The sequence below is a fragment of the Elaeis guineensis genome, chromosome 11 (genome assembly GCF_000442705.2).
Source record: "Elaeis guineensis isolate ETL-2024a chromosome 11, EG11, whole genome shotgun sequence".
NCBI lineage: Eukaryota > Viridiplantae > Streptophyta > Magnoliopsida > Arecales > Arecaceae > Elaeis > Elaeis guineensis.
This window is the reverse complement of record NC_026003.2, coordinates 92906687-92924688: the sequence shown is the minus strand read 5'-3', so window position 1 is coordinate 92924688 and position 18002 is coordinate 92906687. Positions and strand designations below refer to the sequence as shown.

At 36.4% G+C, this 18002-nt stretch overlaps 1 protein-coding gene across 2 annotated transcripts; it reads left to right on the top strand.

Annotated features, from left to right (window-relative positions):
• Positions 1-1307: 1307 nt before the first annotated feature.
• LOC105061130 (uncharacterized) lies at positions 1308-12176 on the top strand. 2 transcript variants are annotated; one of them, XM_073246014.1, is made up of 7 exons: positions 1308-1469; positions 1609-1784; positions 2209-2270; positions 2542-2656; positions 10690-10812; positions 11306-11477; positions 11861-12176. In XM_073246014.1, exons 1-7 carry the CDS (start codon positions 1395-1397, stop codon positions 12047-12049), a joined length of 912 nt encoding a protein of 303 aa, XP_073102115.1. In that variant the 5' UTR covers positions 1308-1394; the 3' UTR covers positions 12050-12176. The 2 variants fall into 2 exon arrangements, with proteins under 2 accessions (XP_073102115.1, XP_073102116.1); XM_073246015.1 differs by having other exon boundaries at positions 1331-1469; positions 1553-1784; positions 10681-10812.
• The last annotated feature ends 5826 nt before the right edge of the window (positions 12177-18002 follow it).

The following is an 18002-nucleotide window of genomic DNA, read 5'->3' as shown; positions in this document are numbered from 1 at the left end:
GAAAATAGAGACCGATCTCTTCTCTCTTTTCTTTGGGTTCTTTTGGTTTCTTGTGAGAGAGAAGGGGTTAAGGATGGTGTTGTAGAATAGAGAGGAAGAGATCGTCGAACGGAGCTAGAGTGGCTGGGAGCTCGAGTACTTTGGCTGTGTCTACCATCTGGGCATCAATTTTGTCGGCCATGATTACTGCTATCTTTGATTTCTCTATCTCAGATATAAGTATGTCGTCATGTTCAAAAAGGATCCTCATGAGAATCGTGGCATCAATATACTGTATACTTCAAAAAAAAATTTTCTTGATCTTTTTTTTTCTTGATCTTTTTGTTATAATCTTTGAATTATTGATGGCTTTTTGAGTTTTTTTTTTTTGAGCTAGATGGATACAATATTTGAGCTTCATATGTATTTTTTTTGAAATTATAGTTACTGTGATATAATAAGATATGGATGACACCACCATCTCCATAGCAATAGAGGCAGAGGACTAGGGTGACGACATGACTAAACTAGTTGATAGATATAGCGGATGGAGCACGTCATTAGTGTGAGTAAAAAAGTTGAATCGGCAAGTACAATTAGTCCCATCCTTATGAGAGCTGGAGAGTAGATTACATAGGAGGAGACTATTGATGAAAGTAGAGGAGATCAATTATTAGAAAAAGATGAGTTCCGACTACGTTTTGCTCATTTATTGAAGATTATTTTGATTATTTCATAAAATTATTATGATATGAAATTTGGATTTTGTTTGGATTAATAGTTTGTTAAATGACATGGATAAATTGCATGCTTAAAATAAATATGAAAGATATAAGTGTAGATTTTGTAAATTATTGAATATAAATATAATGTCGGTTTAATCTTAGGAGGATTTTTATAATTTATTTTAAATTTTAATAATATTTTTTAAAATTTTGGAGAGTTACTGTTAGCAAGTAAGGAGAAAACTCTTGGACTGAATGTATCAAAAAAAAAAAAAAAGTTTTGAGCTGAAAATTTTATAACAGAAATTATTTTTGTGGAGGGAATTAAATTGAAGCCATCATTTAAGAGGGGCGGAAAATAACAAAAGGTGCCAGTGTACCAGTGTCAAACCTCCAGGACCACCAGCGTGTACGAAAACCAAGCCCATGTTCTCAAGTCGAAGGCATCAGCCCCGAACTTCCGCTTCGTTGGTCTGGGTTCTGCCTCGTCAATCTGTCACCTTTTTTTTTTTTTTTTTTTAATGCAATTTTTTTTAGTTTTTTGGGTTGGTACAATCCGTCATTTTCGTTTACCAAATCCGTCCGTCATCTTTCTTTTGACGTGTCGGTCCGTCTTCTTTCCATCACCAGGCCATACAAGCCATCTCCCTCCTGCTCCTCTGCTCCTTCCGCTTCGCACAACAAGTCCTCATGTCTCTCCTCCCCATCCCTCCTGGCTCTCTTCTCACCGCTGCCGCTGGCACTCGCCCCGCCGTCATTCTACCAGTTGAGCAGCTTCTCCTCCTCCTCCTCACTTAATCTCTCTTTCTCTCTCTCTGCATATAACCATTTGTTTGCTTATTTGCTAGCTTACTCCCCTGATGCCTGCTGAGCTGAGTTTGTGTGTGGTGACGGTATGTGGCAGGGGCTGGGAAACAACACAGGGGACTACCAAGGTCTGGCCATGGCGCTGAGGGAGAGGTACGGCATCCCCTCGGTGGTGGCCAGGGTGTCTCGCTTCGACTGGCTCCGCTACGCCGCCGGTCTCCTCGATGCCAACTTCTGGAAGGGCACCCTTGGCCCCCGCCCCGTACTCGACTGGTACTATGTGCTACTAGTTATCTTGCTTCCTCGATCTCTTTCATGCTAAGATTAGGATTAATTACACTTAACACTTAATAGTTCAAAGGCCCTTCCATTGTTTAACTTTATCCAACACTTTTCACAAATAACTTAATAGAATATTAACCAAACAATTAATCTTAAATAGAATCTAAACTTTATATTAGAAATAATAGCTATCCAAAGATATAAAAAAAAAAAGTGTGCATCTTCCTCCTTACCCAAATACAATTAATTTTGACATTTTACATGATGCACAAACGTCGTCAATTTAATTGAGTGTAAATATAGGTCTTACAAATTATTGGATATAAGTGTGATACATATAAATTTTAGAAGAATTTTTATAGTTTACTCTATTTTTATAAAATTATTGTTTTCTCTCATCCATTCCAACCACTAGGTATCTGGAAAGAGTTGATGAGGCTGTCTCCGAGGCAAATCAGCTCTGTCCACGAGATAAAGGTATTCCTTATTCTCCAATCATTAGGTTAGCTAGTTTATTTTGACTCTATAATAAACTACTCTCTTACTTTAATAAGATTCGAAGTACCTATAGCATTTTACATAATGTTAACACTTTCTTTCATACATCTCTCTTTTGGGTGAGGTAGTTTCTCGGCTTTGGCTTTTCTTTGCTTATTTTTCTTTGTGTGCTAGCATTTGATTATTGAATTTTGGAATCACAAGGGGATCGAATTGCTTGCTTTTTTTTTTTTTCTGGCATCTTGTGTAGGTGGGAGCATATCATTTATAGGTCATTCTGCAGGGGGATGGCTCGCACGCATCTACATGGAAGAATTCGAGTTGTCTCATATCTCTCTACTGCTCACTCTTGGATCCCCTCACATGTATGATTTTGTTAATGTATCATATATGCATATGCTTTTGCATTTGGTACCATTGATGCAAAATAGACAATTTGTTCACTGAATCTCAAAGTATGAGCTATATCAAGTATCCCTCCATCTATCAGAGATTAACTATAGTTCTTGTCCTTTATATCCACTTTAATTTGCAAAAACACGAGGGCAGTTTCTCATTTGGTGTGACAGCTTTGGTTATTGCTGTTTTTATATTAGTTATCATGATATATGTTGTTTTCTATCAAATTTGTACTTTTACAATAGATGTTGATTTGGCATCAAATAAACATGGTGATATGGTGCTATTAGATTTGAATAGCATACAACTGACATGGCAACTCCATCAACATGATCAGACCGGGTCAACCCTACCAACCATATGGTCAAGCCAAGTAGAGCAAAAGCAACCAACTTTCGAGGTCAAGTTCCTAGCTCAGCCATGTAACCTCTAATCTTAGTGCCAAGCTGATGAGGGTCCTCTCATCTCCGACAATGGACAAAGATGTAAATTACAGCTAGTGCCCACTCCTACAGATAGTTATAACATGTTCTGTTGAATATGGCTTGAATTTGTTGTGACTCATGGTACAAATCCGATCTATTTTAGATTTTAGTGATTTGTTTGAATATTTTGATTTTTTTTTTATTTTAGAATTTGATGGCTATATATATATTGTAATTACACCTCTTTTATTATTGAAGGATCATTTTTTGTTATTTAAGCTACCATATACTTTTTATACTTTAGTTTTTTGATATGGTGAAATCTCTCATCATCTTCATCCATAGACGTAGGCCAAAGGTCGAACCACATAAATTATTGCATTCTTTTTTTTTTTTTTGCATGTGATTTTTTGTTTCAGATTTCACATTAATTAACAAGTAATCTTACAACAATCTGGCATTAGAGCTTGGGGTTCAGATTTGTTTTGATTTGTTCATCAGATCTATTTTGGATTTTAATTATCATTGATTTTATTTTTTATTCTTAGTGATTTCATCATGATGGCTTCGAAATTTGAGATCAAAAAGCTCCATGGCAAGAATGATTTGAGTCTTTGGCATGTAAAGATATGAGTCTTATTGGTTAAGTAGGAATTGCTGAAGGTGCTAAAGAATAGAGATGCTTTGTCAATGATATTGTTAGAGAATAATAAGGATGATCTCCTAGAGCATGCACACAGCACGATTCAGTTGTCTCCAATAGACGAGATTTTGCGAGAAGTTGTAAAGGAGTCATCTATTGCAGGATTATGGCTCAAGCTAGAGAAAATCTATATGGAAAAGTCTCTAATAAATGGATTTTATCTGAAGCAGCTGCTTTACACTCTTCAGATGAATGAAGGTATGTCTCTTAAAGACAATCTTGATGAATTCAATAAAATTATTTAAAATTTAAAAAATATTGATGTGAAAATTGATGATGAGGGTGAAGCTCTTATTCTATTATATTTATTACCTTCCTCATTCGAGCATTTTGTTGATACTATGCTATAAGATCGAGATACTCTTTATGGAAGATGTGAGAGCTTCATTGAATATGAGAGAGTTAAAGAAAGGATACTTGAAACTTAGGATGAAAATTAGGCTGATAGTTTGGCTGCTAAAGGTTGATTAAAAGAAATGAATTTGGGTTCAAGTAAAAACGTAAAAGAGACAGATCAAAATCCAAAGAAAAAGGAAAGAAAGACTAAGTTGTAATTATTGTAAGAAGAAAAGGCACTAAAAATTTGATTATCCTAAACTCAATGAAAAGAAGAAAAACTTCGACCATATCTCTAATGCTGGTGATTTGGCCAGTATAGTAAAGGATAATTCTGATGGTGTTGATGTTCTCTCAATATCTATTAATTTATCTAAAGATGCTTGGATTTTTGATTTAATATGTTCTTATCATATGTGTCCTCATCAGGATTGATTTTTCATTTATCATCCTATTGATAGTGGTGTTGTGCTCATGAAAAATATATACCCTATAAGATTGTCTGTATAGGAACAGATCAAGATGCATGATTGTATTGTTAGGATCTTATTTGATGTGTGGCATGTACTAGATTTGAAGAAGAATGATTTTTTTGAGTGCTCTTGACTCACATAGTTTTCAGTATTCTAATGAAGATGTAGTTTTTAAAGTTTCAAAAGGTGTTCTTAATTATTATGCTTAAAGGTAGATTGTCTCGTAGCTTTTACTTGCTTTAGGATAGCACAGTTGTTGATGCCGCATTAGTTTCTTCAACAGATCCAAATTCGGATAGTACTCATTTGTGATATATGTTTGGATCATATGACTTAGGCAGGTATGTCTATTTTGAGCAAATGGGATCAGTTGTGTAGTCAAAAAATTAGAAAGTTTGACTTTTGTGGGTATTATTTTATGGAAAGCATTCTGGAGTCAAGTTTAGCATAGCCATTCATAGGACAAAGGGTATGTTGGATTATATCCATTCTTATTTTTGAGGTTCTACACCCATTCAGTCTAAAGATGATTTTCGGTATTTGTTGACTTTTATTGATAATTTTTTGAGAAAAGTTTGGATATATTTTCTAAAGTATAAGAATAAAGTCTTTTCTCTTTTTAAGAAGTGGAAATCATTTATTGAGAAACAGTCTAGCCAGAAGATCAAGAGATTGAGAACTTATAATGCTATAGAATTTTGTAAGCATTACTTTAACGAGTTCTATGAGGTGGAAGGCATTGTAAGGCATCACATAGTTAGAAAGATATCATAATAGAATGGTGTTGCAAAATACATGAACATGACTTTTTTAGAGAAAGCACGATGTATACTTTCTTAATTAGATTTATCTTAGGATTTTTGGGCTAGAGCTGTTAATATGACATGCTACTTAGTAAATAGATCTCTATCCACTCTCTGTCAAATTTTTTAAAATTAATCTTCAACCTGCTACATATGATATCTCAAACCACAATCACAACAACACAGATCTGATTAAGAAAGATATCTTTGACAGAGAACTTCAATCTTGGCATCTCTTTCCTTCTCCATGCTCCATTCTCTGATATCAATTTGTCATGCAGATTTTCAGGATGTGGATACTTGAGAACACCGCAACCTGCACCAAAGGAGGCAACATCAGGGTTTTGCTTAATCTCTACCTAGAGCAGCATGCAAACTAGAGAGAGATGAAGGATTTAGAGAGAAAAGCTTTGTATTGGTTCTATCCTCAATATGTTACAATACATGGTTTATATATCTTAGGGTTTACACCCAAACCCTAATAAATTCTCCTGGCCAAATTCAATTACATGAAAGTACTCACTCGAGCCCATGTACACCCATGCCTCACATGCTCTCACCCTTAGACTTAATCCGAGTCTAAACCCTTGAGTTAGCCACTTTAAGACCTAACAAACCAGATCTTAAGACCTTAAGATCAAAATTTGATCCCAGACGAAATAAGAAATCCTGCTATGCTCAGCCCATGCAGCTGAGTCAGCTCAGTCTCAGACTAAGTCGACTAACCTGACATTTAGTCGACTCAGTCTGAAACTGAGTCGGCTAACCTGTGTACCGTGCCAATTTTTTTAAGAGCTTATTTTTTGTCACTCTCAGACTTGGTCAATCAAGTCTGGCACTGAATCGATCCAGTTCTCTAAAATCTGCTTTCCACCGCAATCTTCAGCCCCTTTTTAGTTTCTCGCTCCACCTTGTGTCCCTGGTATCCGGAGTCCCAACCAAGCTCCTCAAAGTCTTCATCGCTTGAACCTCAAGCCTGTGGATGCTAGATACCACCTCCACCCTAGGATCACTCCTGTCCTAGCTTATGACCATGCCCGTCATCGTGAATCTGAAGCCTATCGATCGGCTCCACCTGTGGTCACATCCAAGGCTATGGGGCACTACAAAAACCCTACATAGACCATGTTGGATTTCTTGCGGGATTGTCTTAGTTGGCTACAGTGGGCCATCTGTGCTTACAGTAGGCCACGTTAGATTTTTTGGAGGGTTGCCCCGATTGGCTATGGTGAGCCATGTGGCTACAGTGGGAAGGCTATAATGGGCGATGTTGAATTTTTTGAGATGTTGTCCTGGTTGGCTACAGCGGGCCATGTGGCTACAGTGGGCCATATTGGATTTTTGAGGGCAAAGCCTCCATGCTATGGAAAACCTCAGGGAGTCCTTAGCCCTTTCTTGAATGTTGAGCCACCTTCAATCCTTGAGCCTTGGGAGGCTTGAGGCTTTGTCTGCATGCGAGATCAGTCGATAACCAGTGTAGGCTAAGATCCTTTACGAACTGGAAGAGCAAAATAAGACATCGGAGCTTACTCGAAAGGGAGGCGTAATTGCATGCTTCACTTCAAGTGCACTAGCAGTTTGAGGAACCAGCACCCAATGAGCCTGCATGGCTGGGGGCAGATGTAGCCAAGTAGATCAATGCAGTGGATTGTGAATCCACCATGCACGGGTTCAATTTCCGTCGTTCGTCCATCATATTATTTCAAATTCAAAACAAATTGGAGGATTCAATTATCCTGATTGGATTGTCATATACCGCATGAGCCTTTTGAGGCTGCTTCAAGGATACCATCACTGGAGTCGAGTATCGTTCGACATAGCTTCGGCTCTAATCTCTCCTCCTTTGGGTCAACTAGCAATTTTACCCTTCAGACAACATCATGAAATGAAAGGTTAGATAAATTTTCATTATAGGCAGAGCTTGTATTTACATCATGGCTGGCTATCGTTGGCTGTGCGATGACAGTGCCATTAACTTCCCAAAAAAATTAAAAAGGAAAGTGATGCCCCCAAGTCTCCTGCACCCCACACCATCAACTGGGGTGGAGATGGTGCTGATGATGCTAATCGTTGATTGCTTGTCGTTATTCTCCTCGTCGGATGCTCGATTTTGCCACTCCCGAACATATTTACTGAGGTAGCTAGCCCCTGCGATCAAGGCCTCAATTTTGTCCTCGAGTTGATGACACTCTTCAATGTTATGGCCGTGGTCGTGATAGAAACAATAGTACTTCTATTCCTATCTGAAGAGGACTTCATTGACCCAGTCATCGCAGGTACCCTTGGTCCTTGATTTCCATCAAGATCTGGGGTCAGGGGGCTGACAAAGGAATGTAGTTGTCGAACCATCAGGGAGGACTCCTCTGCGGTGGCATTTTTAGGATCGAGAAGATTTCCTCTTGATCTGAGCTATCGGGGATCTTCCTGATTTCTCTTCTTGTTGGAGGTCCTCTTTCCTTCAGCCTACCTGTGGAGTTTTTGAGCTTCCTGGCCTGAGCATACTTTCGAGCTTAGACTAGTAGGTCAGTGTAGTCCCTCGAGAACTTCTTATCGAGAAAAAAAAAAAGATGCTCATTTCGCAGCCCTCGTTTGAGTGCTGACATTGCCATTGAGTGATCGAGGCTCTGCACTTCCAGTATGGCAGCATTGAAGTGCAGGATATAGTTGCACAGTGACTCACTCTCTTCATACTGGAGGAAGAAGAGGCTGTCCTTAGTTGGAATGAATGAATGGACCCTGGTTTTAGTCTAGAATGCACACATGCCGACTTTCTGAGGGTGGCTGGGAAGGCGAGGCAAAAGAGGACATCTGAAGCATCCTACAGCATCATGAGGGCTCTATAATCTTACAGATGATCAAGAGGATTTGTGGAGCCATCATAAAGCTCCAGTTGAGATATCTTGAATCGAGTTGGGATCAATTCCTTCTGATTGATCTGGGTGAATGGGGGTCGAGAGTTGAAGTCAAGACTAAAGGTGGCAATTTTTCACATGATATGCGAACCTGACATGAACGTGATACAGAAAAATTTGGTTCTGGGTTAAGCTTATGTAGGTTTAGGTCGAAAATGGGTCGATACGATTACAACCCACAAAATTCGTATCATTCACAGGTTGACTCATGAACCCAAAATAGACCCGCATAATCTGTTTCATATTTTTATAATTTTATTAAAAAGAAAGATTATTTCTATCAAGTTTATAACAATCTAAACCCTAACAATACCTAACCATTTTAATCTAACAGAAAAAGCTTGCTTTAATTTCTACATACTGATATTCTTTTACAGTTTAGCTGAACCCCCAAAAAAATTAGATTTATTTAATTTTTTTAAGATTTTTATGTATATTTTGTTAATCATGTCATAAACGTGTCGTGTTCGTGTCGATCCGACATGATTCATTTAATAATCGGATTATACAGGTGACCCTTTAATAAGTAGTCCGTGTACGAATTGTGAATCCCAATCTATTTAATAATCATGTCGTATTCGTGCTTAGGTTATATGGGTCGTGTCGTAAACGGATTGATCCGTTTATGACCTGCCAACATGAATTGCCACCCTTAGTCAAGACCATCATTGCTCCAATGAGGCTCATCTTGGACTTCACCAAGATGACGCTCGATGTCCTGAACTCTCTTGTTGAGGTCCTCCTCCTGCTAAGATCTTTTAGGACTAAGGAAGTAGGCTAGGATGGAATCATCGATGGATGAAGAACTTCCCAGGTGTGCCTCTTCCCTCAAGCTTCGATAGGAAGATGAATGAACTAAAATGGCAGTGTAGTGGTGGGAGTGCCACTGGGGGATGGATTTTGGACTCTGGGAGCGAGACCGCCAGCTGAGATGGAAGGGAACCGCTTGGGAGTTTGGTTCTACATGTGCTGTTGTTACTCCATCATTTGTTGGAGTTGTTGCATGGCACAGGTTAGTACTGGGATATGGTGAGCCAGGAATCGAATAGCAATGGATCTACTGCAACAGATCCACAAGCAGCACTGCTTTGGCTGTGACGATGGATTGTCAACGAGAGGCGGTGGAGTTTTGCTCTCTCGTTGCAATCATATTTTCTGTTCTCTCAAAGGAGCCTAAGCTTTCCTCTGATGCTAATTTGTTGCTGCAAAACTTCGGAGAGATGCTGATATGGGGGAGCTAGATGCCGTCGTAATTTGTGATGTCAGAGGGTACTACAAAAGAAGTCCACATTCGCAAGGGATATTTCGATGGGGGACCCTTTGATGTTTAAGTTAGCTGGAGCTTTGGAAACAGTAGAGAGAGAATAGTACAAGAGTTGGAAGAGCGAGGGAGAGCTATAGAGTGTTTGAGTGTTCTTGCTTACTTACTTTAGGAGTCCCCTTCGTACCTCTTTTATTTGGAGATTGAGCCCATAAGCTGCTAGTTGAAATCTATAAGTTTGTTAGGTCTAGCTTTGCAAGCCATTAGGCTACATTCTGGCCCCTTTATTGTGCATTAAATATTTTGCACCTTCTCTGAATCAAGGTTGTTAGTCGTGGTTGGCCGAATTGATGGTCCTGGATTCATAGCTAGTGTGACCTACCACATCATTTTGGGCGCATCTTGATGGAGGATTGGTCCCGATCAGTGGGTCTCTCCATAATAGATATGAATGACTAGGATATAGAGGATGTATAAAAATTATTCACTGCTATAAACAACAACCATTACTCCAAGTTTCAATTTGCGGATTCTAACCTTTTTTTCCTTCCCGGCTTGAGCTATGTTACTTGCAGATTTTACTGAAGTAAAATTATATTGCACGATGATGGTCAAATCTGATTATGCAAAATTCTTATCAACTATTAGTCTTCTCCTTTGTCATCCTCGTATATGTTGGATAATGATTGATAATAATCAAGGTTGTTAGTCGTGGTTGGCCGAATTGATGGTCCTGGATTCATAGCTAGTGTGACCTACCACATCGTTTTGGACGCGTCTTGATGGAGGATTGGTCCCGATCGGTGGGTCTCTCCACAATAGATATGAATGACTAAGATATAGAGGATGTATAAAAATATTCACTGCTATAAAAAACAACCATTACTCCAAGTTTCAATTTGCGGATTCTAACCTTTTTTTCCTTCCCGGCTTGAGCTATGTTACTTGCAGATTTTACTGAAGTAAAATTATATTGCACGATGATGGTCAAATCTGATTATGCAAAATTCTTATCAACTATTAGTCTTCTCTTTGTCATCCTCATATATGTTGGATAATGATTGATAATTCCTCTAGTTATTTCAGGCCACCTCCGGCGGGCTTGCCAGGAGTCATCGATCAAACCAGAGGCCTACTGGATTATGTTGAAAAAAATTGTGCACCGGCTGTTTATACGCCACAACGAAAATATGTATGTATTGCTGGAAGGTATTTCCACCATCTTCTTCGTAGCAGTAGCTGTTGAAGCAATTTCCATATATTACCGGCATATGTACCTCATAAACAGTATGACGCAATGATTTTACACAGCATTTCAAGGTAAGCTAATCAGTATGGTTATCATGTGCATTGTTTACAAGTTATATCGAGGTTCATCCTGCAACTCTAGTACTTTGTGCAATTTTTTCTGTTCTTTTTGATACTTCACTTCAGATAATACTTGAGAGGCAGCACCAAGCAAGCCAAATCTTCTAGACCAGACAACTTATCACGTATTTTTCTTGCATCTATAAATATGTGGGAGACACGAGCAACTTAATTCACAGACAACAATGTTTCTTTGATAAATAAATATAAATAAATAAACATTATCAGATGATTAGACCAGAAAGAAATTAATGTAACAAGAAAGTAAAAAATAGTAGCAATTCTACACACGGGATCTTGGATATGATGCAATAACTTCAGCTCTTTTATGCAGGTATATCCAAGGAGCTACTTTAGCTGGCAATTCTGATGTTACTTCTGGCATGACCCCTACCATCGATAAGGACCAGGGCATGGCTGAATCAGTTCCAAATGTTAACAACAATAAATCCATCTCGCTTACCCCAACCTTGCGTGCCTACTTCATTGGTCAGGGCTACAAACAGGTATATGGCATGATTACCCAAAAAAAAAAAACAGGTATGTGGCATCCTTTGGACAGATTTGTAATGCCTCAATAGTCGTGTGCGAGCAACATCCATCTGGTTGATGCTTCAAATGACCATAAAAGACCATATCCATGTTCAGCATATGCTGACGCTGGTTCTAAGCTGGCTGGATGAAACTGGTGGAAGGTTGATATTTGATTGGCAGCATATTGCAAAATACTACCGAATGATGTGAGACATGCATGCATCTGCCTTGCTTCTATAATATCTAGCAAACCACCTTAGGATTTCTCTTTCTCTCTCTCTCTCTCCCCCCCTTTTTTCCCCTCCGATTTTTCTCTTTCAGCATGAAGTATTAACAGCTTGCATTATGTTTGCAGCTCTGCGGGCAAGCAGATGTGTGGGGTGATGGTGTGGTTCCTGAAATGTCAGCGCATCTAGAGGGTGCACTAAACATGAGCTTGGATGGTGTTTGTCACTCTCCAATTGGTTCAGATGATAGAATGAGGCCTTGGTATGGCTCCCCATCTGTGTTGGAAAAATGGGTCCATCACCTTCTGAATCCATAATTACCTACTTAAACATAAAAAGTGGAAAGCTGAAATCAGCAATTTCATGATCTGGTGGTCTGTTATTTTAGATGGCTGAATATATTTGCTGATGATTGTAAAGTCATTGGATAGCATAGTTTCTGCCCTTACCATGCATGCTGAGATCATGAGTTTGATGCCTAAGAAAATTGTGGGTGTGCCCTCCTCATGCGGGACCCATATCTTTTTAAAATAACAAAAAAAAAAAGAAAGTCCAAATATGACTGCTATAAAGTTGTGAGCATGGAAAAGTTGTGTGGCGTGCGGAAATCAGCAGCGGTGCCGTTAAAAGAAGCTGAAGCAACGTGAAAGAAGAAGAAAAATATGAATTTGATGCTATTTTATCAAATGATAGTTGATTATATTCCATTATAATAAACTTTTAGTATGTTGTTTCTAGTATCGATAACTATAAATTGAATGGTTTTGATTTTAAAAAATTTTTTCATTAATTATTTCAAGTATCCATATGTTTAATGAGATCTATCCTCTACCTTTATTTATTGTTAAATTTATTTTATTGGTGATGGTTATTTTATTATGAAAGTCAAGATTTATTCTTGATGATATATATTTGTGTAACCTTTAGTTGATCTAGAGAAAATATGTAGTAATCCTATTATTTTAAATAGTGAAAGATTCACATCAAAATAGTGATATCTTTTTATAGGTTGATTATTTTTACTTATTAATTACTAAGTAAGTAGTAGAGATTATAGTTGCTTTGTGATATTCTATTTAATTGGACAAATAAGAAAAGAAAGTTTGCAGTTTTATTGTCTATGATTGCAGTTTTTTCCCAATAATGTGGTATCAGAGAAAGAGTTGTTGTTGATTGAATTTTCTTGCATTGACTAAATGAAAGAACATATGGGTGGAAGTATTAAACTTACGTCTTCTAATTATTTAATTTGAAGCTCCAAAAGAAGATTTATTATTCTGTAAAAATTTATACAATCCCATTAAAGGGGATAGTGCCAAACTAAGTAAGAAAACTAAATAAGAATGGTAGAAAATAAATAGAAAGTCAATTAGATTAATCAGGAAATGGATAGATGATAGAGTTTTTCATTATGTTGTCATGGAGCCTAATGCTCACAATTTATGGAAGAAACTAAAGAGCTTCTATGACCGAAAGATTGCATAAACAAAATATTCATAATTAGAAAACTTGTGAATATGAAGTATAAGGAGGGAAGTTCAGTTGCTAAGCATTTGAGTAGTTTTTAGGATGTAGTAAACCAGTTGCTGCTATGAAGATGATGCTAGATGATGAGTTGCAAGTATTGTTGTTGCTTAGTTTTCTATCTGACAATTGAAAATCTCTGGTTATATCACTCAGTAATTCAGCTCCTAATGGTATGGTGATATTGAAATGGTAATGGATAGTATGCTTAATGAGAAGAGCAAAAGAAAAAAATAGATGTGACTACACAGTAAAGACATTGGTTACAAAATGGTAGGAGAGAGTAAAACCAGACACACAATTTTAACAACCATGGTAAGTTAAGAAGAAGGTCCAAATTTAGAAAAGAAATTAAGTATTTTTATTGGGGCAAGCTAGGGCATATGAAAAAGAAGTGCAAAAAATTTAAAAGGGAGCAATCAAGTAAGAGAGGTGAAGAAGAAAAGGATGAAAAAGTAGTTGTTGCATCTGATGTTGATGTTGCAATTATTTATGATGATGATTCTGCAAATCTTACATTTATGATTGTACCTGGATTGTTAACTTAGGTGCCTCTTTTTATATTATTTCTTAGGTGATTTCTTCACATTCTACATTAGCATAATTTTGAGAGTATCAAATCGAAATGATAACTAACTAAGATTTTGGGTGTGGGCGATGTTTGCTTGGAAACTAATATTGAATGCCAACTATTATTGAAAAATGTGAGACATATTACAGATATCTACCTCTACTTGATCTCCACTGAATACTTGATGATAAAATTACCACAGCCATTTCGATGAAAAAAATAGAAGTCACCAAAGATTCTCTAATGGCAGCAAGAGGAAAGAAATCAAGCACACTATATATGATGCAAGCAAAATTAAGCAAGGTGGAGGTGGATACAGCTGAAGACTCCTCCACTGAATTATGGCACAAGTGGCATGGCCACAGAGCGAGAAGGGACTTGACATTCTTATTGAAAAGAAATTCCTTCTATCAAAGTATATCTCTGAAGATATGCACTGATTGTTTAATTTGTAAACAATATAGAGTTATATTTCATAAATTCCATCCACAAGAAGATTATATGTTTTGGATTTGATTCACATTGATGTTTTGAAATCTAAAGATTAGGTGCTTTTGTTTTGAAATCTAAAGATTAGGTGCTTTTGTTTTGAAATCTAAAGTTAGGTGCTTGTTGTATTCCAGCATTTTCATGCTATTATTGAAAGGGAAATATGAAGGAAACTAAAGTGTAATTGAGCAAATAACGTAGTGAATACAAAGGTCTATTTGAGAAATATTGTAGAGATCATGGCATGAAGCTTGAAAAAATTATTTCTAAAATACTTCAACATAATGAGTTACTGAGAGAATGAAATATATATTTATGAAAGAATTTGGTATATACTTATTCTTTCATGCTAAATTATCTAAATCCTTTTAAGATGAAACGACAAAAACAGCAATGGATTTGATCAATCTTTCTCCTTCAATTTCTTTTCAAGGTGATGTGCTAGAAACAGTGTGGATTGAAAAGATATTTTATATGATCGCTTGAAATATTTGGCTATAGGGTATTTATTCACATCCCTAAAGATGAGAGATCCAAGCTTGATAGAAAGTCTAAACAGCATATCTTTTTGGGTTATGCATATAAAAAGTTTAGGTATGGATTAAAGAATTTAGTTGATTAAAAAGCATCAGAAATAGATATATTATGTTTCTAGAAGATCAAACTATTGAAAATTTGAAAAGATTGAGAAGCCAAGGTCAAAATTAGAAACTATATATGTTGATATGAGTCTAGGGCCTCTTACCATGTGAATAATGATAATGGGGGATTGTACAGGAAGATGATAATAATGCAGTTGGTGAGCCTATACTAAATAATAATATATCAGTTGAGTATGCTGAACAAGCCCCTCCAAAACAATCAGTTGAGTCTCAGTTGAGAAGATCTACTAGAGAGTATCATCCTTTTCAGAAACATTCTCCTTATGAGTATATGATGATCAATGATGGAGAAAAACCAAAATATTACCAAGAGGTCATGAATCATGAGCAAAAGAGAGTGGTTAAAAAAATGCAAGAAAGATAAAATTCTTGTATGAGAACCATATATTTGAGTTAATAGAACTACCTAAGGGTAAGAAAGCACTCAAAAATAAGTGGTTGCTCAAATTGAAGACTAAAGAAAAGAGCTATGTAAGAGAAGATAAAATCCTTGCATACGAACTACACATTTGAGTTGGTGGAACTACTTAAGGATGAAAAAGTACTCAAAAAAAAGTAGGTGTGCATTTGAAGACCGAAGAAAATAGCCTATAGCCAAGATACAAGGCATGATCGGTTGTAAAGAGATTTGGTCAAAAAGCATATTAATTTTGAAGAAATTTTCTCATCTGTAGTCAAGATGTCTTCAATTCGAATTGTTCTTGATTTAGCTGAAAGCATTAATTTGGAGATTGAACAACGTAATATGAAAACTGCTTTTCTTTCTGAAGTCTTAAAGGAGAAAATTTATATGGAGCAGTTAGAAGGATTTATAGTTGAAGTCACAGAGCATCTTATATGCAAATTAAATAAGAGCTTACATGGACTCAAGCAGACACCTTAGTAGTATTATAAAAAGTTTGATTTTGCATGATGGATTATGGGTACAGCAAAATTATTTTTGATCATTATGTATTTATAAAAAGATTCTTTGATGAAGACTTTTTTATTCTCTTGCTTTATGTAGACAATATGCTGATTAGTGCCCATGATGCTAGAAAAATTGAAAGCTTAAAAATAAAGTTAAGCAAATTCTTTGCTATGAAGGACTTAGGGCTGGCTAAACACATCTTTGAATAAGAATTACTCATGACAGAAAAAGACTTTGATTATCTCAAGAGAAAATATCGAAAAGGTGTTTGAAAGATTCAACATGAGCCAGTTTTCTCTCTACTTGCAAGTTACTTCAAGTTAAGTTTCAAACAATACCCTATAAGTGAGAAAGATAAAGAAAATATGAAGAAGATTCCTTATACATCCGCAGTTAGTAGTTTAATGTATATCATTGTTTATACAAGGCCAGATATTGCTCATGCAGTGGATGTTGTAAGTCGGTTTCTTTCTAATCTTGGTAAGGAATATTAGATAGCTATCAAATGAATCCTCAAGTATCTTAGAGGTACTTCTACAGTCTTTTGTACTTCGGTAAAGACAAACCTATATTGGATGGATATATATATGTAGACATGGCTGGTGATATAGATTCTAAAAGGTCTACATTGGGATACTTGATCACTTTTTCAAGGGAAGCAGTGTCATGGTAATCTAAATTATAAAAATATATTGTTTTATCCACTATAGAGGTCGATTATATTACAATTATAGAAACTTGCAAAGAACTTTTATGGATGAAAAATTTCTTACAAGAGTTGGGCCTAGAACAAAAGATGTATATACTCTATTGGACAGTTAAACGCCATCCATCTTTCAAAGAATCTAATATTTTATTCGAGATCCAAGCATATTAATGTGAGATATCATTGGATTTGGGATATTTTGGAGATGAAGTTGTTTTGTTTTGAAAAAATCTATATCATGACAATGAGTCAGATATGATGACTAAAATCTTATCCATGAAAAAGTTGAATGTTTGTAGAGAGAAAGCGGACTTGATGGAACCTCCTATGCGAGTTGGGAGGGAAAGATTTGTTGGTGTAGTCCTTCTTCATGTGGGACCCATACCTCTTTAAAATAAAAAAAGAGATAAAAGAGTCTAAGTAGGACTCGAATTAATTGGCATGTTGGTCTTTACGGCTAGAAAGTTGTGAGCACAGAAAAGTTGTGGTACGTGGAAACCAGTAGTGACACAAAAAGAGAGATGGCGGCAACAAGAAAGAAGAAGAAAAAAGGATTTTGGTGTTATTTTATCAGATGATCGGAGGGTTGATTATCCCAATTGTGATGAAATTTCAGTATATTATTTCTGATATCGAGAACTACAAATTAAATGATTTTGATTTTTGAAAAGTCTTCTTTATTAATTATTTCAAGCATCCAATATTTGGTGACATCTATCATCTATCCCTATTTATTGTTGAAATCTGCTTTATTGAGGATGATTATTTTATTGTAGAAGCAAGATTTATTTTTGATAACATATATTTGTTTGACTTTTAGTTGATCCAAAGAAGACTGTTGTAATTCTATTATTCTAAATAGTGAAAGATTCATATCAAAATTGTGATGTCTTTTCGTAGGTTGCTTAATTATTTTTACTTATTAATTGTCTGAGTAGATCATAGAGATTATTGTTGCTTGGTGATATCCTATTTAATTGCATAAAAAAGAAAACAAAGTTTGCGGTTTTATCATTCGCGATTGCAATTTTTTCCAACAAAAATCAATGTTCGAGTGCTATCATTCAGTTTAGCAAATCAAGTATTAAAGGTTTAGGAACCCCTTTCGCTTCACTGATTTCTCTTTGAATCCATTAACTGATTTGCCAATCTAGAGTAAATAATAAATGGACTTCTTAGTATCTTGACACGAAAATAAAATTCACTAAAGGTGTTCAAAGTAATGAAATGGTCTTTGTGGAGTGCACATCAGGTCAAATATCAATAGAAGTCCTGTAGACTTGCTGATTCACACCTCCATGGTTGCAGGTTTTAACTGGTCAAGTGCCTCTTTAATACACCCTGGAATCACTTGAGTTACATTGGCCCCATGTCAAGATCAAATGTGCTGGTGTGGTTTTGCTCGGTT

Excerpts from the sequence above, each read along its gene's own strand:
- LOC105061130 (XM_073246014.1), top strand. The coding sequence starts at position 1,395 with ATGTCTCTCCTCCCCATCCCTCCTGGCTCTCTTCTCACCGCTGCCGCT. Across the intron at positions 2,271-2,541 it reads GCTCTGTCCACGAGATAAAG|GTGGGAGCATATCATTTATA; the intron begins GTATTCCTTATT and ends CATCTTGTGTAG. Across the intron at positions 11,478-11,860 it reads TTGGTCAGGGCTACAAACAG|CTCTGCGGGCAAGCAGATGT; the intron begins GTATATGGCATG and ends TTATGTTTGCAG.